At 54.2% G+C, this 25,122-nt stretch overlaps 2 protein-coding genes across 3 annotated transcripts in view; one reads left to right on the forward strand and one right to left on the reverse strand.

Moving 5' to 3' along the window:
• The window catches only part of gata5 (GATA binding protein 5), a 4,915-nt gene extending 2,692 nt beyond the window's left edge, over positions 1 to 2,223 (reverse strand). For both annotated transcript variants that reach the window (XM_029828762.1, XM_029828761.1), the window contains exons 1-3: positions 2,117 to 2,223; positions 1,412 to 2,011; positions 608 to 777 (exon numbers count right to left, since the gene is read on the reverse strand). In XM_029828762.1, the coding sequence (XP_029684622.1) occupies positions 608 to 777; positions 1,412 to 1,919 (678 nt within the window). In that variant the 5' untranslated portion in view covers positions 1,920 to 2,011; positions 2,117 to 2,223. The remainder of the gene's footprint in view (positions 1 to 607; positions 778 to 1,411; positions 2,012 to 2,116) is intronic.
• A 17,502-nt stretch (positions 2,224 to 19,725) lies between these two features.
• Positions 19,726 to 24,844, forward strand: slco4a1 (solute carrier organic anion transporter family, member 4A1). The gene is made up of 12 exons (XM_011620693.2): positions 19,726 to 19,841; positions 20,900 to 21,788; positions 21,972 to 22,062; positions 22,320 to 22,441; positions 22,570 to 22,681; positions 22,785 to 22,939; positions 23,013 to 23,256; positions 23,342 to 23,504; positions 24,032 to 24,207; positions 24,269 to 24,333; positions 24,406 to 24,554; positions 24,702 to 24,844. Exons 2-12 carry the CDS (start codon positions 21,014 to 21,016, stop codon positions 24,834 to 24,836), a joined length of 2,187 nt encoding a protein of 728 aa, XP_011618995.2. The 5' UTR covers positions 19,726 to 19,841; positions 20,900 to 21,013; the 3' UTR covers positions 24,837 to 24,844.
• Positions 24,845 to 25,122: the final 278 nt, after the last annotated feature.

The raw sequence follows: 25,122 nt of genomic DNA on the forward strand, positions 1-25,122 counted from the left end.
CAATGTAATTAACTCTGGACGGACGGACAGACAGGCAGACAGACAGGCAGGCAGACAGACAGACAGGCAGGCAGGCAGGGAGGCAGACAGGCAGGCAGGCAGACAGACAGGCAGGCAGGCAGACAGACAGACAGCAGGCAGGCAGACAGACAGGCAGGCAGGCAGACAGACAGGCAGGCAGGCAGACAGACAGGCAGGCAGGCAGACAGGCAGGCAGGCAGGAGGCAGACAGGCAGGCAGACAGGCAGGCAGACAGGCAGACAGGCAGGCAGACAGACAGGCAGGCAGGCAGGCAGACAGGCAGACAGGCAGGCAGGCAGGCAGGCAGACAGACAGACAGACAGACAGGCAGGCAGGCAGACAGACAGACAGACAGGCAGGCAGGCAGACAGGCAGACAGACAGACAGGCAGGCAGGCAGGCAGACAGACAGGCAGGCAGGCAGACAGGCAGGCAGACAGACAGGCAGACAGGCAGGCAGACAGGCAGGCAGGCAGACAGGCAGACAGACAGACAGGCAGACAGACAGACAGACAGACAGACAGGCAGACAGACAGGCAGGCAGGCAGGCAGGCAGGCAGACAGGCAGACAGGCAGGCGAGTCTCACCAGCCGTTTCTGCGGTTTGATCAGCGGCCTGTTGATGCCGTTCATCTTGTGGTAAAGGCCACAGGCGTTACACAGGTAGTGTCCGGTTCCGTCTCTGCGCCACAGCGGCGTGGACACCGACCCGCAGTTCACGCACTCGCGACCCTCCGTGCAAACGTCCTCCATCAGATCTGAACCGCCAACAGAAATTTGAGTAAAACCATCAGTAAAACGTCACCGAAATGAGCTGGTGACAACGACGAGGTGACACATTTGGATGTTAAATGGCTCCGTCATCAAATTACATCAAATTACAGATGATTAATCACGTTTCTTCATCAGACGCTCGATGGATCCGATAGAAGCCGATCGAAACTTTGTGTGTTTTAAAGAGCTTAAAGTTCGTCTTTCATTTATTCTCTTTCTGGAACTCGGGCTTGGATTATTTTAGATGATTTTAAACGAACTATAAATATAAAATCAAATGAAATATATAAAGAAATGACATCAATTATTGATCGGCTGTTTGAATTTGAATGTTCGGCTCTAAAGTCATTCAACTTGTTCCGTTAAATTAATTTACTGGCTGTTGAATTTTGGAGTTTGTGAGTCGGATCGGCCTCCAGAGGCGGGAGAGCGTGATCCGATTAACGGATCAAACATGCAAATAAATAACTCAAACTATAGCACAAAGCGATTTCGGATTTGGAATTAAAATGTGTTTAAATTAAAATAACATTTAGCAGCACAAAAACACTCTTCAACATCAGAGAAATGTAAAAATCCCTTTTCCGACCCTGAACCGGCGGTCGGGCCTCCGCTTACCCAGACTGGAGCGTCTCCCCGACAGGCCTCCGTGCCGCCCCTGCAGGCTGATCACTCCGCTCTCGAACGGCCCAGGCGTCCAGGAGGACGTCGCCATCTCCGGACTCATGTAGGCGTACGGGCTGGAATACGAGCCGCCGACCGTGCGCACCAGCGCGCCCCCATACTGGTCCGTCCGTGCGCCGTTTCCAAGAACCAGTTGGCTCTGGTAGGCCGCGTCGCGGCCCGTGGTGCTGCTGACCGGCGGGCTGTGAGAGTATGAGAAGCCGTGCGGAGGATGAGGGCTGCTGGGGGAGAAAGGCCCGTCCGTGCCCGCCTGGGCCCAGGTGTGGTGCCCGCCGACGCCGTGGGACTGATGCGGAGACTCGCAGGGCTGCAGGTAGGGCAGCATGGCCGGGACCCGGGTGGGGGGGACGTAGACTGGAGAGCTGGCCGAGGGGTGGATGTAAGTCCCGGTGTCATGTGAGTAGGGGGGCTGGTTGGAGGACAAGGCCAGACTCTGGTACATCTTGGCTCGTCTGCGTCCCTCTGGAGCTGCCTGGCGGAGCCTGATCTCGGTCTGTGAAGGCTGGTCCACACTGGCAGAGCACCGACTCCTCCCTAAAAACAGCACCCGAACACACGAGACAACAAATAACTTTTCGAACCTTCGACCATCAACGTGCGGCTGATGTCACGCGTGATAAGACGCGAGCCTTATCTCACCAGATGAGCGATAATGAAGCAGCCTGGTCGGTTCTCGAGTCCAGACCAACAGGAGCCCAAAACCAAGTCCACTCAGCCCGGGACAAGGACGCGCACCGCGGCAGGGAGGGAGGGGGGGGGGGGGGGGGGGGGGGAGGAGAGGGGGGGAGGAGAGGAGGGAGGGAGGGAGGAGGAGAGGGAGGGGGGAGAGGGAGGAAGGGGAGAGGGAGGAGAGAGAGGGGGAGGGGGAGAGGGAGGGAGGAGAGAGGGGGAGGAGAGGGAGGGGGGAGAAGGGGAGGGGGAGAGGAAGGGGGGAGAGGGAGGAGAGGGAGGAAGGGGAGAGGGAGGCGAGAGAGGGGGAGGGGGAGAGGGAGGGAGGAGAGAGGGGAGGAGAGGAGAGGGAGGAGAGAGAGGGAGGGGAGGGAGGAGAGGGAGGAGAGAGAGGGAGGGGGAGAGGGAGGGAGGAGAGAGGGGAGGAGACAGAGGAGGAGAGAGGGAGGGGAGGAGAGGAGGGAGGGAGGAGAGAGGAGAGGAGAGAGGGAGGAGAGAGAGGCAGAAGAGGGGGGGGGGAGGGGGGAGAGAGGGAGGAGAGAGGGGAGGAGAGAGAGAGGGAGGAGAGAGAGGAAGAAGAGAGAGGGGGAGAGAGGGAGGAGAGAGAGGGGGAGAGAGGGGAGGAGAGAGGGAGGAGAGAGAGGGGGAGAGAGGGGAGGAGAGAGGGAGGAGAGGGGGGAGAGAGGGGGGAGAGAGGGGGGAGGGATCATAAAAAATCATTTCTAAGCTGATTTCTATTTGCTGGATCAAATCTCTTACATCATTTATTTGATGCTTCATGTTCTTGAAAAACAACCAAAGAAAGAATTTAACTGTAAAACAAATGAAAAACGCAGATTTGATGTTTAATTCAGAACTTAAATTATAAGTTAAATTCCATCATCGAGTTCTGTCACTAAAGTCATCAAACGTAGCCAATTAATGAAATAAACACCCAAAATCATCGCGTAATAGTTTATTCACAACGGAATCCCTAAAACAACTAAAGGTTTGATTTGGGTTTTTTTTCCAAAATCTTTTTTCCCTCAATTTTGGATCTATAAATAAAAATATAATAAAATATTTTCTTTTTCACTAATTATCTTTACAGTCTGAATAAAACCCAAATGTGGATTATCATAAGAAGTTAAAATGTAGCCGATCAATGGAATAAAACTAAACTAAAAGATCAAAAACACATTAATTTCGATCAATTTTAATGACCATTTATTAGATTTTGAGTGAAGTGATCTAAGTTTCCTTCCTAAATCAGTAATTGACCCTTATCGATGGTGTGATCGATTCATCACGAGGAGCCGTTTGGTTCCGTCAATCAAACACTCGAAATGGAAAATTCTACATCCTGTATTAGTTAAAGGGGGGGGAGGGGTGCACGTGCACGTTTATTGGATCGGATGTGAACGTTGAACTGATTCCTGCTCAACAACGACGTGAAACGTTTGATGCTCGTGAGGAGCTCGTGAGGAGCTCGTGAGGAGCTCGTGAGGAGCTTGTGAGGAGAAGAGCTCGTGAGGAGCTCGTGAGGAGAAGAGCTCGTGAGGAGCTCGTGAGGAGAAGAGCTCGTGAGGAGCTCGTGAGGAGCTCGTGAGGAGAAGAGCTCGTGAGGAGCTCGTGAGGAGAAGAGCTCGTGAGGAGCTCGTGAGGAGCTCGTGAGGAGCTCGTGAGGAGCTCGTGAAGAGCTCGTGAGGAGCTCGTGAGGAGAAGAGCTCGTGAGGAGCTCGTGAGGAGCTCGTGAAGAGCTCGTGAGGAGCTCGTGAGGAGCTCGTGAGGAGAAGAGCTCGTGAGGAGAAGAGCTCGTGAGGAGAAGAGCTCGTGAGGAGCTCGTGAGGAGCTCGTGAGGAGCTCGTGAGGAGCTCGTGAGGAGCTCGTGAGGAGAAGAGCTCGTGAGGAGCTCGTGAGGAGCTCGTGAGGAGCTCGTGAAGAGCTCGTGAGGAGCTCGTGAGGAGAAGAGCTCGTGAGGAGCTCGTGAAGAGCTCGTGAGGAGCTCGTGAGGAGAAGAGCTCGTGAGGAGAAGAGCTCGTGAGGAGCTCGTGAGGAGCTCGTGAGGAGCTCGTGAGGAGCTTCTGTCTGACGTCTTCACCTTTCACACTTGACACATCATCGCAACATCATTCTTGACCCTCTTGACCTTCTTGACCTTGTTGACCCTCTTGACCTTCTTGACCCTCTTGACCTTCTTGACCTTGTTGACCCTCTTGACCTTCTTGACCCTCTTGACCTTCTTGACCTTGTTGACCCTCTCCGCTCTGACAGGCGGCAGCATCGACCAGCAGGGGGCGATCATACAGATGTTTCAGTCGTGGTGACTCTCCAGATGTGCAGACACCAGACCTGGTTTGATGTAATCTGGTGATCTGGGTTCAACACGAGCTCATTCAGCTCATTCAGACACAAAAGAAAACTCCAAAGCTGCGAGGGCGCCACAGGAAGTTGGTGTACATCGTGTTTTTGGCCTTTCCAACCTTCTCAGAGCACATTTCCTCCGTTATCGGGCCGTGTTCGCTGTTGATGCTGATGCACACGCACGCAGTGGCGGGGTTGCAGCACAAACAGTCGACAACAGGGGCGGTGTCGCCATGGTAATGTGTGATCCTGTCATGGGATCTGTGATCTGTTTGGTCACTGCAGCGTCACTGAACAAAGTTGTGATATTTTTGGGTTCATTTGCAGCTGAGAACCAGTTTTACTCCATCAGGATTGTGTCTCTGTGCTCAGCAGGGTCAGACAGGAACTCTGCTGGTAACCGTGGTAACGCAGTGATTACCAGTGAAGGCTGTCAGACCTGAGCAGGTCCACGGGTTGTGTCCCCCTCCCCCATCCAATAGACAGACCATAATCACAGTAGGCACGAAATTAAGAACGGCTCCACTAAGTGAACCTCTGTGGTCCCCCAGGTGTGAGTGTCTGAATAAACCTTCAGGTGCTGTTCAAGGGAAATGTGAGCCTGTTATTGACAGACAGACAGGCAGGCAGGCAGGCAGGCAGGCAGGCAGGCATGCAGGCAGACAGACAGGCAGGCAGACAGACAGGCAGGCAGGCAGACAGGCAGGCAGGCAGGCAGGCAGACAGGCAGGCAGACAGACAGGCAGGCAGGCAGACAGACAGGCAGGCAGGCAGACAGGCAGGCAGGCAGGCAGACAGGCAGGCAGACAGACAGGCAGGCAGGCAGGCAGACAGACAGGCAGGCAGGCAGGCAGGCAGGCAGACAGGCAGGCAGACAGGCAGGCAGACAGGCAGGCAGACAGACAGGCAGGCAGGCAGACAGACAGGCAGGCAGGCAGGCAGGCAGGCAGACAGGCAGGCAGGCAGACAGACAGGCAGGCAGGCAGACAGACAGGCAGGCAGGCAGGCAGACAGACAGGCAGGCAGGCAGGCAGACAGGCAGGCAGGCAGGCAGGCAGGCAGGCAGGCAGACAGGCAGGCAGGCAGACAGACAGGCAGACAGACAGGCAGGCAGGCAGACAGGCAGGCAGGCAGGCAGGCAGGCAGGCAGGCAGGCAGACAGGCAGGCAGGCAGACAGGCAGGCAGGCAGACAGACAGGCAGGCAGGCAGACAGGCAGGCAGACAGGCAGGCAGGCAGGCAGACAGACAGGCAGACAGGCAGGCAGGCAGGCAGGCAGACAGACAGGCAGACAGGCAGGCAGACAGGCAGGCAGGCAGGCAGGCAGACAGGAGATGGGTTAGGGTTGGAACGCTGCCAAAATCACTGATCTCAATGTGAAGGTGCCCCGGTGCTGCTCTGCCCCCCCCCTGTGTGTGTGTGTGTGTGTGTGTGTGTGTGTGTGTGTGTGTGTGTGTGTGTGTGTGTGTGTGTGCTCTGTAAGCACATTTCCAGGAGGATGATTAAAGCTCCTCCACGATGAGGCGGAGCTTCTTCACGTCTCCGGAGCTGCTCGTGACCCACAAGGATCAACGGTCCTAATGTGGGTCCAGCCCAGTTCTGCTGCCCCACCAAACCAGCAGAGCCACCGTGAGCTGAGGAACGTTCAGAAGAAGCTGCTCCTCTTCTGCCCACCTGCTGGTCCTTCTTCTCCATCTGTTGGTCCTTCTTCTCCATCTGCTGGTCCTTCTTCTCCATCTGCTGGTCCTTCTCCATCTGCTGGTCCTTCTTCTCCATCTGCTGGTCCTTCTTCTCCATCTGTTGGTCCTTCTTCTCCATCTGTTGGTCCTTCTTCTCCATCTGTTGGTCCTTCTTCTCCATCTGCTGGTCCTTCTTCTCCATCTGCTGGTCCTTCTTCTCCATCTGTTGGTCCTTCTTCTCCATCTGCTGGTCCTTCTTCTCCATCTGTTGGTCCTTCTTCTCCATCTGTTGGTCCTTCTTCTCCATCTGTTGGTCCTTCTTCTCCACCTGCTGGTCCTTCTTCTCCATCTGCTGGTCCTTCTCCATCTGTTGGTCCTTCTTCTCCATCTGTTGGTCCTTCTTCTCCATCTGCTGGTCCTTCTTCTCCACCTGCTGGTCCTTCTTCTCCATCTGTTGGTCCTTCTCCATCTGTTGGTCCTTCTTCTCCATCTGTTGGTCCTTCTTCTCCATCTGTTGGTCCTTCTTCTCCACCTGTTGGTCCTTCTTCTCCACCTGTTGGTCCTTCTCCATCTGTTGGTCCTTCTTCTCCATCTGCTGGTCCTTCTTCTCCATCTGTTGGTCCTTCTTCTCCACCTGCTGGTCCTTCTTCTCCATCTCTTGGTCCTTCTCCATCTCTTGGTCCTTCTCCATCTCTTGGTCCTTCTTCTCCATCTGTTGGTCCTTCTTCTCCATCTGTTGAGCATCGCCGTCACTGCTGTTGTGCTCCTGGACAGTAACTCAGGCTGAAGATGGCGAGAATGAACCAACACCAGCAGAGTTTCAGTTCATTTTGGCACCTCAGGGTTTTCCTGAAGCCCTGCATCCTGGGGAGAACATTGTGAAGGTTCTTCACCACCAGAACCTGCACACGGCGTTCAGGCGACATCATCTATCAGATATTTGTGATGTCGTTCCAACAAAAGCAAAGCTGGGAACACACAGGACAAGAAAAAGAAAAGAGGACAACTCAGAACAGTGAGCAGGAGAGCAGCTTCCAAAGACCTCACTCCTTCAGGGAGGTGCAGGGTTCTTCTAATCAATCCAGGGTCGCATCGTTAAAATCAATGTGCTGTATAATTAGGACCATCCAAGGGTAAAGAAAACACCCTGCTCCACACTGGACCACCTTCTGCACTGAGTCTGCACTCGTTCCTTCTTTAGTGGCTACCTGAGGAACCTTTAGCTCCTGAACATGACACTGTAGACCTCCGAGGAACCACCTGTGTTGAAGCTCCTCCCTCCATCAACAACATCTTTAATCTGAGGAAGACCTGAAGAACCTTCCTCTTTTTTCATCACACAAGTCGCCCTGAGAGGAAGAATGTTCCTAGAGAACCTTCCAAGATGATCTGATGCTCACCAAACATGAAACATCTTCATCATGTAAACATCTGTGTCCAGTCTTCCCATTAAGCCAGCGTGAAGTGTTCTTCAGCCCCCTGGTTCCACTGGTCCCTGGTCCCAAAGATCTCCCTGACCTGCTGGTGCTGCCCCACCACCTTCTTCAGTATAAATCTTCAACAGTGATGAACCTTCAGACCTGGTCTTCGGCCCAATCAGAGCCCAGACACAGGTGATCTGCTGATGATGCAGATGCAGGTGAACAGAGGTCACCTGCAGATAGATGGAAGTGGGGCCAAGAAACCTCCAGTTCCCTGAAAGTGGGACAAGGTGTGAAGGGTGGGGGAATCCAGAGGCAGAGCTACAGACCAACCCCCATCACCAGGAGGAACACGCAGGCTGGAGCAGATGTTTCCCATGTGAAGCCGTCATCGCTGGCTGGACCGACAGGAACTGGACCTGTGGAGCTCCACCTAGAAGGAGCTCTGTGAAGATACAAGACCGACCGATGAAGGAGCACAGGTAAAGACCAGCATCTCAGCACCATCACAGACACGGAGGACGACCAGGTCAGGTCTAAGGCACCAGAGTGGTGCCGGAGCAGCACTGTTGCTACGGCAACATGTGGTCGTTATGATAGTCATGATCGTTAACGGCCTGTTAAGGACGAGGGAACGTGAAGGAGCCAAAACGCGACTACGTCCGTAAGTTTAGGTGCAGGCAGTGAAACCAGCAGTGCCACATTCTGCCAACAGAGGGTGCTGCAGCACCTTTGTTTGCTATCTTAAATATAGAAGAGAACTAAGCTAATCTATGCTACGTCAATGCCACAGTCGAATATAGAGAGCTAATGCTAAGGTAAGCTGCCCCACAGGTGCACCGATGCCCCCTGCTGTTTAAAGCTGTGGCTGCACCCCTGCATGGCTCAACAACTGGCAGCTTTCATTAGCAGCGGCTGTTCAGTGAGCTAAATTAGCCCCGATGTGTTGGCAGAGAACGCTAACGGCCCTGACGGCGTTGCTCCGCCTCCATCTCACAGCTGATCCTGAAACCTCACATGGTCAAACGTCCTGCGTCCTGAGAACTCTCCCTTTACTCCTTCATGAGGGTGAAGCTAGCTGAGCAAAGGTGAGGTCAGAACGCCACGGAGAACACACGGAGAACACACGGAGAACACCAGGAGAGCACCAGGAGAGCACCAGGAGTGCACCAGGAGAGCACCAGGAGAGCACCAGGAGAACACCAGGAGAGCACCAGGAGAGCACCAGGAGAACACCAGGAGAACACCAGGAGAACACCAGGAGTGCACCAGGAGAGCACCAGGAGAGCACCAGGAGTGCACCAGGAGAGCACCAGGAGTGCACCAGGAGTGCACCAGGAGAACACCAGGAGAACACCAGGAGTGCACCAGGAGAGCACCAGGAGTGCCTGCAGGCCACTTAGATCTGCAGGTGGAAGCAAACCCAAAGGATCAGCAGCTGTGGCCTCCTGATGCATCAAAGGTCGTTATTGAGTCATTCAACATCGGTGATGAAGAAAAAAGGCCTAAATCAGGAGAACAGGAAGTGGTGCGAGGACAGAACCATGTGGAACTCCCAGCATCCTTCTGTAGGTTTGATGCAAAGATTCAAAGCTGAACTTTTCCTGCGAAAACATAAGCTGATAAAAAACAATCCCACATGTGTGATGTCAGTGTGTGTGTGTGTGTGTCTCTCTCTCACACACACACACACACACACCACACACACACACCAGTAGAACAGCAGGAGAACATCATGACGGTTCTTTTCTGTGTTCTGCAGAACATGATTCTCCTTCGTGGGCTGAAGCCACATCGTCGTCCATGTTGGTGGTTGTTCCTCCTGGTCTAGAGGGTTAAAATAGAAACATGCTGATTAAAGTCTCTCCCTGCTGCTCAGGCTCGTTTTACCAGCAGATACCAGCGAGAGGGGGGGGGGGGGGGGCAGGGGGGGCAGAGGGCTGGGGGGGGACAGAGGGCTGGGGGGGGGCGCAGCCGCTGCGTCTCGGTTCTGTTCCGGACGCTCTGGCCGTAGTTTCCCGGGAGAATCGGAAGTCTGGTCAGGAATAGTGGGAACTCTGAGGCAGCGTAACGCTCCGGGGGGGCGGTGGGATTCATGGAGGACCTGTTAGTGTCACTACTGTTAGTGCTGGGGGGTCAGGTTGGGTCTCCACATCATCAGAGGGGTGTACGAGCGGCCGCCCTCCATCCGCCATCAGGGCCCCCCCCAGAGGTCAGAGCCGCTATCAGGGCCCCCCCCAGAGGTCAGAGTCGCCATCAGGGCCCCCCCCCAGAGGTCAGAGCCGCCATTGGGTGCTAGCAACAACGTTAGATGTTAGCGATGCTTCAATTCATTAAAGTAGCTGCTCAGCCGCTCTGAATTTGCCTATAAATTGATATTGATCTCTAAGAGGAGGGGCACCGGAGCGTGGGGGGGTCTGTGTGTGTGTGTGTGTGTGTGTGTGTGTGTGTGTGTGCTGGGGGTTGTTTGTGAATCACAGAATGAAGCCGTTTGGGGGTGAACTCTCAGGTGAACTGGGTTCATTCGAGCAGAAAGGGAAACACACACTAACACACACACACACACACATTACTATAGTCCTCATGATCACCAGTGTCCAGTCAGCAGAACTGAATAAGTGGGGTGTGTGTGTGGGAAAGGCAGGGGGGGGGGGGGAGAGAGAGAGAGAGAGAGAGAGAGAGGGAGGGAGAGAGAGAGGGAGAGAGAGAGAGAGGGAGAGAGAGGGAGAGAGAGGGAGAGAGAGGGGAGAGAGAGAGGGAGAGAGGGAGGGAGAGAGAGAGGGAGAGAGAGAGAGAGAGAGGGAGAGAGAGAGAGAGAGAGAGAGAGAGAGAGAGAGAGAGAGAGTGTCATATATAGTGTGAGGTGAAGACACATAGCAGTGTATAGGAACTATAGAAACCATGGGACAGAGAGAAAGAGAGGACTGGTGGGACAAGTGGACGAAAAGTTTCCTCACGAGGAGAGAATGTGTGTGTGTGTGTGTGTGTGTGTGTGTGTGTGTGTGTGTGAGCGAGGGGGACAGAGACAGACTGCAGAGGCAGCACCTGGAACACTGAACGAGTGAAGAGACAGAAGGGAATTCTTCTTCTTCTTCTTCTTCTTTGCTCTTATTTTGTTGCTGCACAGGAGGAAGGTAAGAGGCACATCTTCATCGTTCCTCCTCCTCACCTCCCTCTATGGTGTTGAGTGACACTCAAGGTGAATCCTGTGTGTGTGTGTGTGCGTGTGTGTGTGTGTGTGTGTGTTGCGTGTGTGTGTGTGTGCGTGCGTGCGTGCGTGCGTGTGTGCGTGCGTGTGTGCGTGTGCGTGCGTGCGTGCGTGCGTGCGTGTGTGTGTGTGTGTGTGTGTGTGCGCGTGTGTGTGTGTGTGTGTGTGTGTGTGTGTGTGTGTGTGTGTGTGTGTGCAGCGCCTCTTACTGAGACCACCTCCGTTCAGAGACCAACCTGAACCAGGTTCCCTCCGACTGTTTCTGTCCTTTACAGACTTTATTTGTGAAACTTGCTGCTGTAAAACTCGTTTTGTTGTTTGTTTCTCATCAATCTGCAGCTCGTGAGGACGATTTTGAAAACTTTAGTCAGCAAAAGATCAAGTAAGGAGTTAGAAGCCCAACGGCTGCTGGACGAGCAGCAGTGTTTGGCACGACCCCCCCGCTGGGGCGACCATCAGTCAGCCGTCAGCTGCCGTCAGCTGCCGTTAGCTGCCGTCAGCTGCCGTTAGCTGCCGTCAGCTGCCGTCAGCTGCCGTTAGCTGCCGTCAGCTGCCGTCAGCTGCCGTTAGCTGCCGTCAGCTGCCGTCAGCTGCCGTTAGCTGCCGTTAGCTGCCGTCAGCTGCCGTTAGCTGCCGTCAGCTGCCGTTAGCTGCCGTTAGCTGCCGTCAGCTGCCGTCAGCTGCCGTTAGCTGCCGTCAGCTGCCGTCAGCTGCCGTTAGCTGCCGTTAGCTGCCGTCAGCTGCCGTTAGCTGCCGTTAGCTGCCGTTAGCTGCCAGGCTAAATGAGCTCAAACTGCTTTTATCACTGAGCGAATCGACAGGAAGTGACGAGTCGACTGATTCACACCGAGTCAGATTCCGAAGCAGCTTCCTGCTCTTCCAGCCTGGACCCACCTGGACCCCCGGCCGTTCCAGCCAGGAGCAGCAGCTCTGCCCGTCCTCTTGTTACGGATGTTGTTATTATCGTTGTTATTACCATCATTACGAGGGTGGCTGCTGGGGTGGGGTGGTGCACGGACCGGATGGCGGCACCACCCAGCATGTGACCTGCTTGGGGCACATCCTTCTTTATATGCCCATATGAACATGAGCAACTGTGGAATGTAAAGAAGTATGTACCCCAGGACGGGGGACCGGTCAGCTCTGGGTCTGAACCCAACCAAAACATAACAGGCAGAACCTTTCCTGTCCGGTTCCTTTAATGTTGCCAACAATGTTAGCTGCCGTTCTTTACAACGCACGCTCACACACACACACACACACCTCCACAGACAGTTGCTAAATGCATGCTAACATGCTAACGGAGAACAGGGGCTGTTGCCAGGATCTGGGCTGGACTCTCCAGCCTGGCCGTGTTAAAGGGCATCATGAGTTTAGACGGAACCCCGATGTGACATCAAGGATAGCGGTTCGTGCACACATGCACGTGCACTGATAACACTTCCGGTTTGAGGTCGTAGCATATTTAGCGTGCATGTTAATTGCAGTTAGCCGTCCCAGGTGAATAAGACTTCATCAGGATTTCTTTGCAGTGAACAAGAAGTGAAGGTCATTTAAAGGTGTGTGTGTGTGTGTGTGTGTGTGTGTGTGTGTGTGTGTGTGAGAGAGAGAGAGAGAGAGAGAGGCGGAGGGATTTGTGGCATGTGATGAGGTGAAAGAGCGGGAGGCTGGATTGATGATGCCGTTCAGGGCTGGAGTGTGTGTGTGTGTGTGTGTGTGTGTGTGTGTGTGTGTGTGTGTGTGTGTGTGTATTGTTCTGTCACTTTGCCTCTGTCAGCAGGTGGAAGCTCTCATCAGGACATTAAATATGCAACAATGCTGACTGTGGCACCGTGCTGAGGCAGCAAAGCTGGACGACTGGGGGGCCACTAAAGGGAAGCAGCTCAGCCTCTGTCCACACATGCACGCCCACATGCACACGCACGCACAGCTCCTTGGGGGTGCCCTGACACTTCTGACTGGGAAAGCTGGATAATCGTTGGCCTGCTTGACTGGTTTCTACCACTGGGAATCACCTGGGCAGCTGTGGGATTAAGCAGGTTCCACACGGGTCCATCAGGAACCATGACGGGGGGGTGGAGCCTCTGGAACTGGTGGGAGGGGCTTGTGGGGCTTCATCCCCCCCCAGCAGAAGTAGACCCAAGGTCCCTGTAACTGCAGCAGCATTCATTTCCAGTCTGATTTCCCAGTCTAACCAGTAAGAAGCCTCCCTGGTCGATGCTGGACCGCTGACTCAGGGGTCTTTTATCACCACTATTGATTAATCTGATTGGTTTTGTGGATGATGTCAGCCCAGTGACAACAATCAATTACTCGTCAGCCAATCAGATGTCTAGAAAGGTCAACCTTCTGGAGTGATGAGGCTGGCAGCTGCTGTGAACGTGCCCGTGAGGGACGCCGTGCACGTGAGGGACGGCGTGCACGTGAGGGACGCCGTGCACGTGTCCGAGAGGTCAGCCGGTGATGCTTCAACAGCAGTGGAGATGAAGAGCTTCATCCACACGGAGCTTCATGAGGAACATCATGGACCGCTGGGTTAGGGGGGAGGAGAGGGGAGAGGGGGGAGGAGGAAGTAGAGGAAGAGGAAGAGAGAGAGAAGAGAGGGGGAGCTGTAGCAGCATTAGCATTAGCAGCAATAGCATTAGCACCATTAGCATTAGCAGACGGTCACGATGACATCATTCCTCCCTCAGAAGGAGGCGACGGCTCCAGTGAAGGTCTCAGGGTCAGGGACTGCCCCCAGTCTCTTTACATCTCTGAAGATTCCCCATCATGCCTTCCTACCTGCTTTGATGTCCCTTTGTTCTTCTAACCACATGTAGCCTGAGACACCTTCTGAAGTCAAGTTCAATTATTCTGATCCGGGGTTGAGGATGCAGATGGAGGAGGGCAAGATCAGCACGTTGTGGGTACATCCAGCAGTGAGCAGCAGCTCCTCCTGTGGGGACGGGGCGGTGGACAGTGGGGCTGAAGAACCCTCACCTCAGCAGGGACCTCTGGGCCTCCAGAGCTGCCAGAGCTTTACTCCCGTCAGAGTCTGATCAAGACAACAACCTGCTCACTAATTAGCAGCTGACAAACATCTTCAGACAGGAACCGAGGTTTCATCCGGAGGGTTGAACTAAAGTTCTCAGCTGTGATACAGAAGAACCTCGAGGGCCTTTTGGGGCTTTTCCAATGAAGCTGCAGGAGGGGGGACCAGGGCCCACACACAGCACAGCTGATTCAACATTAGCATGCTAACATGTTAAAAGGGATCCATTAACATCTGTTAAAGGTTCTTCCAGTCAATCACACCGCACCTTTGTTTCTAGGCCACGCCCCTTTACGGGGTGCTGCCAGGTAGTGAGACATGATGGGAGGGGTTGTGTCAGGTGGGGGTTGTGGAGTGGAAACATCAGAGAGCAGGAGTGAGAGAGTTCACTTCCTGTGTGTGTGGGGGGGGGGGGGGGCGACAGGGAGTGAGAGAGTTCACTTCCTGTGGGGAGGGGGTGCCGACAGGGAGTGAGAGGGTTCACTTCCTGTGGGGGGGGGGCCGACAGGGAGTGAGAGGGTTCACTTCATGTGGGGAGGGGGTGCCGACAGGGAGTGAGAGGGTTCACTTCCTGTGGGGAGGGGGGGCCGACAGGGAGTGAGAGGGTTCACTTCCTGTGGGGAGGGGGGGGCCGACAGGGTGTCTGGAAAACCACCTGGACCCCCCCAGAGATGCCCCCCCACCGCCGCGCACATCATCTCATCGGACGCACAGAAGCCCAGATGAGAGCAGATGTGGCTCTGATTTCACGGGGTGTGGCCACACATTTATGGGTGTGGCCACCAGTGTGTGGGGGCGTGGCCGCACATTTATGGGTGTGGCCACACATGTATGGGTGTGGCCACCAGTGTGTGGGGTGTGGCCCCCTGCTGACCTGTGCCCACCTGCTTAGGTGCATCTTTGATTCAGGATTTACCAGCTGTGACCGACTCACCTGGGGGGGCGGGGTCTGCGTGCAGAGGATAAAGTTTGATGAGGAGAGACATCAGCTTTGATCCTGTGCACGCACGTGCGCACGCACGCCCAGAGCCAGATGTGTGACCGTCTCCATCGTGACCGCGTCATGAAGCTGCGGCCACTTTGTCATGTGACCAAACCACTTGGATCAGACTCTGATGTCAGTCTGGGTTCCAGGCGTTCGTCTTTCCCTCAGCTCTGTTTCCAGCTGACGAAATGATCAGCTGCCACGGCAACCAGAGGAGTCCAGAGGATTGGCTGCCACGGCAACCAGAGGAAGAGCAGGAGCCGCACACAGGAAGCTGAGAGGAAGAGAACAGGAAGCAGAGAACACTGCATTCATGTCTGCTGGCGTCATTAGCATTAGCAGGAGTTCCTCTGCTCCTTCTCTCCTTGAGGGAAGGAGGTGCTGATTAGTGGGGTTACCTTCATTACCTGGACCAGGAGGAACCTTCTCTGTTTCTGTGTTCCACGCATCCCCAGATCATCAAATTGTCTTTCTGGTGTCTTGCAGGTGTCACCGGCTGGTCCTGGTGCTCCTCCTGGTGCTCCTCCTGGTGCTCCTCCTGGTGCTCCTCCCCGTGCTGGTCCTCGTGCTCCTCCTGGTGCTCCTCCTCGTGCTCTTCCTGGTGCTCCTCCCCGTGCTGGTCCTCGTGCTCCTCCTGGTGCTCCTCCCCGTGCTCCTCCTCGTGCTCCTCCCCGTGCTCCTCCCCGTGCTCCTCCCCGTGCTCCTCCTCGTGCTCCTCCCCGTGCTCCTCCTCGTGCTCCTCCTCGTGCTCCTCTAAAATGCTTTGCTAAAGCTGGTAAAATGGAACCAAATCACCTGTTGAATGGATTTGGTCCCCTTCAACCAGCTGTAGCTGCGCATTGATGACTGCACAACATCTGGAATGTGTCCCGCTCTTCAGGTTCTGCCCAGAAACAGGTGAAGCTGAGTCACCTGTAGAAGCCAGGTGTGTAAATAGACCGACGAGGAAATGCTTGGAATGTGAACCTGCAGTTGTGAGGTCACCTGTAGCTGGCCCCGCCCCTTCAGAAAGCACACCTGTCCAACCATCTTCTCTTTCTCTTCCTCTGCTCTGTAAAAGGTTTCTCATCACCTAATAAATCACCTTCTGTTGTCAACAATATTAAAACCAGACTTGGTGTTTTCATCTGTGATGAAGGGATGAGAGAGAGTTTGACTCTCCAGATGTTCAGCAGCAGCTCGAGTCTTCTCTGCTTCCACACTTCTTCTCTCCATCTCCTGAGCTTTCATGCTCCTCTCTTTTCCATTACAACAATGGTTGATGAAAGTCTCTGCACCAGCCACTGACGGGTCTGGGGGCTTCATCCAGACTGTGTTGTGGGTCATCAGCTCAGAACATCTTATGTTCCTATCATCTATGTATCGTCTCTAACCCTCATCATCTCTAACCTTCATCATCTCTAGCCTTCATCATCTCTAGCCTTCATCATCTCTAACCTTCATCATCTCTGACCTTCATCATCTCTAACCTTCATCATCTCTGACCTTCATCATCTCTGACCTTCATCATCTCTAACCTTCATCATCTCTAACCTTCATCATCTCTAACCTTCATCAACTCTAACCTTCATCATCTCTAGCCTTCATCATCTCTAACCTTCATCATCTCTAACCATCATCATCTCTAACCATCATCATCTCTAGCCTTCATCATCTCTAACCTTCATCATCTCTAACCTTCATCATCTCTAACCATCATCATCTCTAACCTTCATCATCTCTAACCATCATCATCTCTAGCCTTCATCATCTCTAACCATCATCATCTCTGACCTTCATCATCTCTAACCTTCATCATCTCTAGCCTTCATCATCTCTAGCCTTCATCATCTCTAACCTTCATCATCTCTAGCCTTCATCATCTCTAGCCTTCATCATCTCTAACCTTCATCATCTCTAGCCTTCATCATCTCTGACCTTCATCATCTCTGACCTTCATCATCTCTAACCATCATCATCTCTAGCCTTCATCATCTTTAACCATCATCATCTCTAACCATCATCATCTCTAGCCTTCATCATCTCTAACCATCATCATCTCTGACCTTCATCATCTCTAGCCTTCATCATCTCTAGCCTTCATCATCTCTAGCCTTCATCATCTCTAACCTTCATCATCTCTAGCCTTCATCATCTCTAGCCTTCATCATCTCTAACCTTCATCATCTCTAGCCTTCATCATCTCTGACCTTCATCATCTCTGACCTTCATCATCTCTAACCATCATCATCTCTAGCCTTCATCATCTTTAACCATCATCATCTCTAACCATCATCATCTCTAGCCTTCATCATCTCTAACCTTCATCATCTCTAGCCTTCATCATCTCTAGCCTTCATCATCTCTAACCATCATCATCTCTAGCCTTCATCATCTCTAACCTTCATCATCTCTAACCATCATCATCTCTAGCCTTCATCATCTCTAACCATCATCATCTCTAGCCTTCATCATCTTCATCATCTCTAACCATCATCATCTCTAGCCTTCATCATCTCTAACCATCATCATCTCTAGCCTTCATCATCTCTAACCTTCATCATCTCTAACCATCATCATCTCTAGCCTTCATCATCTCTAGCCTTCATCATCTCTAACCATCATCATCTCTAACCTTCATCATCTCTAGCCTTCATCATCTCTAACCATCATCATCTCTAACCATCATCATCTCTAGCCTTCATCATCTCTAGCCTTCATCAACTCTAACCTTCATCATCTCTAGCCTTCATCATCTCTAACCATCATCATCTCTAGCCTTCATCATCTCTAACCATCATCATCTCTAGCCTTCATCATCTCTAACCTTCATCATCTCTAGCCTTCATCATCTCTAACCATCATCATCTCTAGCCTTCATCATCTCTAACCATCATCATCTCTAACCTTCATCATCTCTAGCCTTCATCATCTCTAGCCTTCATCATCTCTAACCTTCATCATCTCTAGCCTTCATCATCTCTCCTGCTAATTCAACAATTTTCAAAAACAACCACAGCAGAACGCATAAGGTTTTACACACTTGTGAGGTCCAGGAATAAAAGCAGATCATTTCTGTTGCTGGACTCATGGAGAAATATTTGGCAGATAGTCGAGCTGGTTCCTTCTGCCAGCAACATCTGACTACTCCAGAGATTTACTCCACAGACCTTTGAGGATCAACAGTGAACATGATGCAACTGGTCTGAAAGCTGCAGTTTGATCCACGTTTCATTTCTGACCCCTGATGATGGAGGCTTCTAGAGCAGAAGAGACCAGTTCCAGTCTGGACCCGGCCCAGAAAAGGCTAGAACACCTCATTTATGGGGAAAGGGACATTTTAGATCATGTGTGCTTCATGCGACTGTAGGAAAGCAACAGATTTAAGGCTCAAAGAAGCTTTGATATTTGATATTTTAAGGATCAAAGATGAGAGGAGTTCCATGAAAGCAACATCCAACACTACAGCTTTCATTGTGTCAGACCGGTCCTGGGCAGTTCTGGAATCGCTTCACTCCAAAAAGTTCTGGATCGGACTGAGATCCGCCTGTCAAGTCGACCGGCTCAAAGACCATTGAAGGGTCAAGGTTTGTTTATTGTAATTCAATCCCACCTTAACCCTCACCCAATTCTGTGCCCGGGTACCAGTAGAACAAAAATAAGGGCGTCTAAAAGCAATTCAACGATCTACAAATGAAAAAGGGACATAAAATAATTTACCGCAAGATGGCGACAGAGAGCAGCGAATTCAAACAGCCATATTTTTATTAATATTAAAGTTCTGCAAGTGTCACAGTCACCGAGTGGGAGGTTTGTCCGGTAGGGCGTTGAGCAGCCCCACAGCTTCCAGCAGCTTGGTCCAAGTGGTCCAGGTGGTCCAAGTGGTCCAGGTGGTCCAAGTGGTCCAGGTGGTCCAGGTGGTCCAGGTGGTCCATGTGCAGGGTGGGTCGGACCCTTCAGGTTGCAGCTCTCTGGTCCGACAGAGAAATGCTTCCTCCACTCTGAGCAGCAGAACCGTCTCTGATTAATGACGGTCCAGCCGAGGACCCGGCCCACATCAACCTCGCTGAAGTGAGATGATGTCACTTCCTGCAGGAAGGTCAACCATTTATTTTATGATTCAGGTGTTGATATTGGATTAGGAACAGATAGATTAATAAATGCAGGATATAAAAGGGTTCAAATTGGATGAAATTAGGTTTGAATTTAAGAAAAGTACCAAAAGAAGTAAATCAGATGTGAGTGCAGACGGATACAGAGTCACTGTGTGATACACCTCTGCACAAATCAGAATAAAAGTCACAATCAGGGAAACTTGATCTCAGATGTTGGGATTATTTTACACCATCTCTAAACTAAATGTATCAAAAACGATGGAGAGTGAAGAGTTCGAGATTAATGCGTCACATCTGTGTTATTATGTTTGAATCTGTTTCTGTTGCTAAAGAGACAAAAGCTCGTTAAGTGTTTCTGACTGCAGCTGGAGCGACATCTAGCGGTGGAACAGAGAACCTGTCGTGCCGGAGCCCGAAGCGCCCCGTCCCGGATCGTTCGGGTTCGGAACCAAATGAGCTTGTCGGTGTGACACCGCTCAGGCGGCTCTTCCGACGAGCACGAGGACGCGCACGTTTCTGCAGCTGTTCTCATCATGTCCTTAAGAGTTCAGTTCCGCCTGCTCTCATCATCATCATCATCATCATCATCATCAACAACAACAACAACAACAACAAACAATGAATCGATTCTCTTGGCTCGCGACTGCTTAAGCGGCGCGCGCTGGCGCGTTTAATTCGTGCTTGTATGAAGGGGATCTTTGATATATGAAGGTAAATGTATCACGCGCACCAACCTGCTGCTAACCTTTAGCAGCCCGTTAGCATCAGCAGGTGTCCCCGGGATCCTCGTGGCTGATGGATCAGGTGTATTACTCCGCCTCGTTTTGACGCGTCACCGCCTCCTGCGCTGCTCCCGCTTTTATTCCGCCGAACTCGTTTCTCTGCGCTGTCGACGAGAATCCTCCGAACCAGCCGACGTGGTTCTTTTGCAGGTAATCCCGTTTGTTCGTCGCTCTTTCTTTCGTTCTTCGGGTCCCAGATGAGCAGCGCGCGGATCAGCTCCAGATGTTCCTGTTGTTGCTGTATTAATCCGCCTCATTGTCGTTTTCTAGTCCAGCAGCTTCTTCTGCCCTCAGATCAGAGCAGAAACACAGAAAACAACCATTGTTCTTTTGTTCTCGGCCAATCATCCAGTCAAATCAGAACATTCACGGACATGGTCTGGTTGCCATGGTAACGCAGGATATAATCCGTCGTTATGTGACCCTGTTAGTTCCGTGACAGTAACAGTGTGTGTGTGTGACCCGCAGGGCTGGTTTCCAACACACACACCTGTACCCCCCACCAGGACACACAGTGTAAATGACTGGTTATACTGGTTGGGGGGGGGGGTCTGGTAGATACCTGACTCATGCAGGTCTGCAGGTCTTTGTTGTTCCTGTCCTGGAGGCGCCGGAGCTGCTGCTCATTAATGAGAACCACAGTTCCTCTGACTGGTTCCTGGCAGGTTTTACTGGTTCAGGATGACCTGGTTCAGGCCCCCCTGCTGGGTCACCGTGTCCTCGTATCATCGTTCACTGCTCTCCTACCTTCAGATACGAGACCAGGAACCGACCGGTTCCGTCTTCTAATCGGCCCTTAAATCTGCAAACATCCCAAAGCTGATTCTGAAGGGACAACAGAGGAGTTCTGAACAGTTTTACCGAGGACGGACCGAGCAGCATTAGCATTAGCATGTTGCTAACAACAGTCTGGGGGGGTTAGCTTAACATGCTGGCGCGCTGCCTCAGCAACGAGCTGTAAGAAGCTTTGAATGTTCTGTTCATTCATCTGCCTGGTGTAGCTGAGAAGGTTCCTGAAACATACATTTAAACCCGTTTACAGTTTTTATCGTTACTGTCAGCAGAACCTGGTCCACGGTGGTCCAGCAGGAGGAGAACATGTGCAAAGTGGACTCAGGTTCTTCTGTCTGTGTCTCCCAGTGCTGCTCGCAGAAGGTCCAAACACCAGCAGCAGGATGGTTCCTCTCTAACGGACTGTGTCTTCCCAGGATGTGAGTGGAGCGCTTCAGATCTTCATCAACACGGTGACTCGGATCAGCACATCTCCAGCGACTCCCCTCAGGAACGCCCCCGTCTCCCCCGTCTCCCCCGTCAGAGGGGAGATGCTCCCTATAAACCCCTCCTTCAGTTCCAGGCAGGAGCTTCTGACCAGCGCCAGCCCCCAACACTGTCGGCCAAACAGCCCCGCCAGTTCAGGCCTTCCGAGCAGCACCGATGGACCCATTCAGTCCAAGATCTTCACCAGAGCTTCTTCTCTCCCGGGGCGGCTGGAGCGAAGGTTCCGTGTAGAGGCGCCCGTGGAGGTCAGCCTGCTCCCCGCTGACGGGGCCCAGTTGTGTGGCTGGGGCTCCTTCACCCCCAGAGCGCTGCAGCTGTTCAACACCCCCCCCTGGATGCTGTTCTTCCTGTGCTTGGCCTCGTTCCTGCAGGGGATGATCATCAACGGCTTCATCAACACCATCATCACCTCCATCGAGCGACGCTTCGACCTGCGCAGCTACCAAACCGGCCTGATCGCCAGCTCCTACGACATCGCCGCCTGCGTCTGCCTGGCCTTCGTCAGCTACTTCGGGGGGACGGGGCACAAGCCGCGCTGGCTGGGCTGGGGCATGCTCATCATGGCGTCGGGTTCCCTGGTCTTCGCCCTGCCCCACTTCGCCTCGGCGCCGTACCGCGCGAGCGTGTCGGAGCAGACCGAGCTGTGCGCCGCCAACCGGTCCAGTCCGTGCCAGGACAAGGAGGCGGCGCAGTCCAGCTACCGCTTCCTGTTCATGCTGGGTCAGCTGCTGCACGGCGTGGGCGCCACGCCGCTCTACACCCTGGGGGTCACCTACCTGGACGAGAACGTCCGGTCCAACTACGCACCCGTTTATATCGGTGAGTCCATCTGCTGATCAAAGCCTGACCTGCTTGGGAGATCAAAGAGACAAAAGGAAGCTGGGTTTCGCCCACTTCCTGAAACCACTTTAGGTGTTTGTTGAACCTGTGAACAGCGGAACAGGAAGAGGTTGTGCAGGAACAGGAAGTGGCCCTGATCTCTTTATCTCCACGTCTCCTCAGGCATCTTCTACACAGCAGCCATTTTGGGTCCAGCCGTCGGTTACCTGCTGGGAGGGTACTTCCTCAACATCTACACGGAGATCCACCTGAGGTGAGTGAGACACAGGCAACATGTTCTGCTGCTCGGTTCTGCTCGGTTCTGCTGCTCGGTTCTGCTCAGTTCAGCTCGGTTCTGCTGCTCGGTTCTGCTCGGTTCTGCTGCTCGGTTCTGCTCGGTTCTGCTGCTCGGTTCAGCTCAGTTCTGCTCCGATTAGCTTAGACGTGGAACAACCTGCTGTTCTCGAGTCAGAAAAACCCAAATGAGTTTTCGTGCATCCCGTCAGCTAGCGAACATGTGTGATGTGGCAGGACAGACCTGAGTCCAGAGGACCCCCACTGGGTCGGCGCCTGGTGGATCGGCTTCCTGCTGGGAGGAGCAGCGGTTCTGTTGGTTTCCCTCCCCATCCTTGGTTACCCACGGCAGCTACCTGGTAGGGCCCGGGTCCGCTCGGACTCGGGACCTTCTGAACTCTAAACTGTGATGGGGGGCTGGTGGTTCCGGACCGGGGCCACGGGGCCCCGGGGCCGGGCTCAGCTGGACTCCTCCTTCTGTCTGCAGGCTCTCAGGAGTTTGTGGCCATGCGGGTTTCTGAAGTCCACCAGCTGAGCGACGGGAGCCACAGCACCGCCTCGGACCCTCAGTTTGGACGATCAGCCAAGGACATGCCGAGGTCGCTCTGACCGCACATCTGCTGAATCTTGGCGCCCCGGCGCCGTGGCCAGCGGGATGTGCACCAGGTAACGGGTCCCTAACCCCAGCCTGACTGTCTGCAGGTCGCTGCTGCTCCTCCTGAAGAACCCCACCTTCCTCTTCCTCTGCTTGGCCGGCGCCACCGAGGCCACCCTCATCGCCGGCATGTCCACCTTCGGGCCCAAGTTCTTGGAGTCCCAGTTCGGTCTGAGTGCGTCGGAGGCCGCCACGTGGTTCGGTGGGTGGCGTCAGGCTTCAGGGGTCCAGCGCAGAGCCCGGTCTGACCTCCCTCCCTCCCCTCCCCTCCCCAGGCTACATGGTGGTTCCGGCAGGAGGCGGCGGAACCTTCTTGGGCGGCTACATTGTGAAGAAGTGGAACATGCGCTGTCGAGATATCGTCCGTCTGTGCGTGGTGTGCACGCTGATTAGCCTGGTCACCATCTTCATCTTCCTCCTCCACTGTCCCAACATGCCGATGGCCGGCGTCACCGTGCCCTACCGCTCCGGGCAGGTCCAGAACCAGCAGCTCCACCGGGGTCCCACAGAACCGCACAGGTTGGCCGTCCAGAGTCCTGCTGCTGCTGCAGATGAGAGGTGGTTCCTCCTCAGGGTTTCTCCTCTTTCTTCCTCACATCTGCAGTTCCGCCCTGGAGGAGAACCTGACGGAGAGCTGCAACGCAGCGTGTGGCTGCGTGGCCCAAATGTACGACCCGGTGTGCGGCGCCGACGCCACCATGTATTACTCCCCGTGTCACGCCGGCTGCAGGGCCCTCAACCACACGGAGGCGTCCACGGGAAAACGGGTACGAGGCAATGGTCCAGGACCTGCAGCTGGTCCAGGACCTGCAGCTGGTCCAGGACCTGCAGCTGGTCCAGGACCTGCAGCTGGTCCAGGATCAGCCACATTTAAACAGAACCACCAGAAAACATCGATCGAGAGGGCTTCAGAACCTCAGACCAGCTGCCTCTGCACCACATGACGCGTGTGTGTGCGTGTGTGCGTGCGTGTGTGCGCGTGCGTGTGTGTGTGTGTGTGCGCGTGCGTGCGTGCGTGTGTGTGCGCGTGTGTGTGTGCGTGCGCGCGTGTGTGTGTGTGTGAGCGTGTGTGTGTGCGTGTGTGTGTGTGCGTGTGTGCGTGCGTGTGTGTGTGTGCGTGCGTGCGTGCGTGTGTGTGCGTGCGTGTGTGCGTGCGTGTGTGCGTGCGTGTGCATGCGTGCGTGTGTGTGTGTGTGTGTGTGTGTGCGTGCGTGTGTGCGTGCGTGTGCGTGCGTGCGTGCGTGTGCGTGCGTGTGTGCTCGTGCGTGTGTGCGTGCGTGCGTGTGTGTGCCAGGTGTACTCGGGCTGCAGCTGTGTGCTGGCCAACGTCTCCTCGCCTCAGGAGGCTCTGGCCCTCTCGGGGAAGTGCAGCAGCTCCTGCCAGCGCATGCCGACCTTCCTCATCTTCCTCTTCAGCACCATCTTCTTCACCTTCCTCTGCAGCATCCCGGCGCTCACCGCCACCCTCAGGTCTGTGTCCGGATGGTTCTGGTTGGACTGGAACTGCTCTGACCTGCTCTGTGCTCCTCAGGTGTGTCCCAGACAGCCAGAGGTCGTTTGGACTCGGCATCCAGTGGATCGTGGTGCGCACGCTTGGTGGGTGTGAGTCTGGGTTCTGGTCCGCGCCCGGGCGGCCTCAGAGCCTGACGCCATGTTGTGTTTTGACAGGAAGTATTCCAGGACCCATCGCCTTTGGTTCCATGATCGACATGTCCTGCCTGCTGTGGCAGGCTCAGTGTGGCCACCAAGGTTCCTGCTCCCTGTACCAGAACGCAGCCATGAGCCGCCACATCCTGACGGCCGGCGCCGTCTACAAGGTCCCGTCGTCTTTAGCTTCAGTTTCCCACACACAACATTTTCCAAGCAGATTTAAACTTGAAGGTCACATGTCAGAAGTGGGCCTGAGGGCCAGAACCTGTGGGTCCGTTTCTCCCCCCTGATGTTTGATGTGCTCCTCCCCACAGGTCGTTGGACTGACCTTCTTCGTGTTGGCCAGTGTTCTGTACACGCCCCCGCCAGAATGCCCCCAGAACGGCTACGAGAGCACCGAGCAGAGCGCCACCGACCCCAGGCAAACCAGCCGCCAAAGACCTCCCTGAAGACGGCGTCATCGTCAACCAGCATGCCAGGTGACATGGCCCCTCCCCCCAGGTGACATGGCCCCTCCCCCCAGGTGACATGGCCCCTCCCCCCAGGTGACATGCCCCCCCCCCCAGGTGACATGGCCCCTCCCCCCAGGTGACATGGGGCCACCCCCCAGGTGACATGGCACCACCCCCAGGTGACATGGCCCCTCCCCCCAGGTGACATGGCACCACCCCCCAGGTGACATGGCGCCTCCCCCCAGGTGACATGGCCCCTCCCCCCAGGTGACATGGCACCACC

Source organism: Takifugu rubripes, chromosome 20 (assembly GCF_901000725.2).
Source record: "Takifugu rubripes chromosome 20, fTakRub1.2, whole genome shotgun sequence".
Taxonomy (NCBI): domain Eukaryota; kingdom Metazoa; phylum Chordata; class Actinopteri; order Tetraodontiformes; family Tetraodontidae; genus Takifugu; species Takifugu rubripes.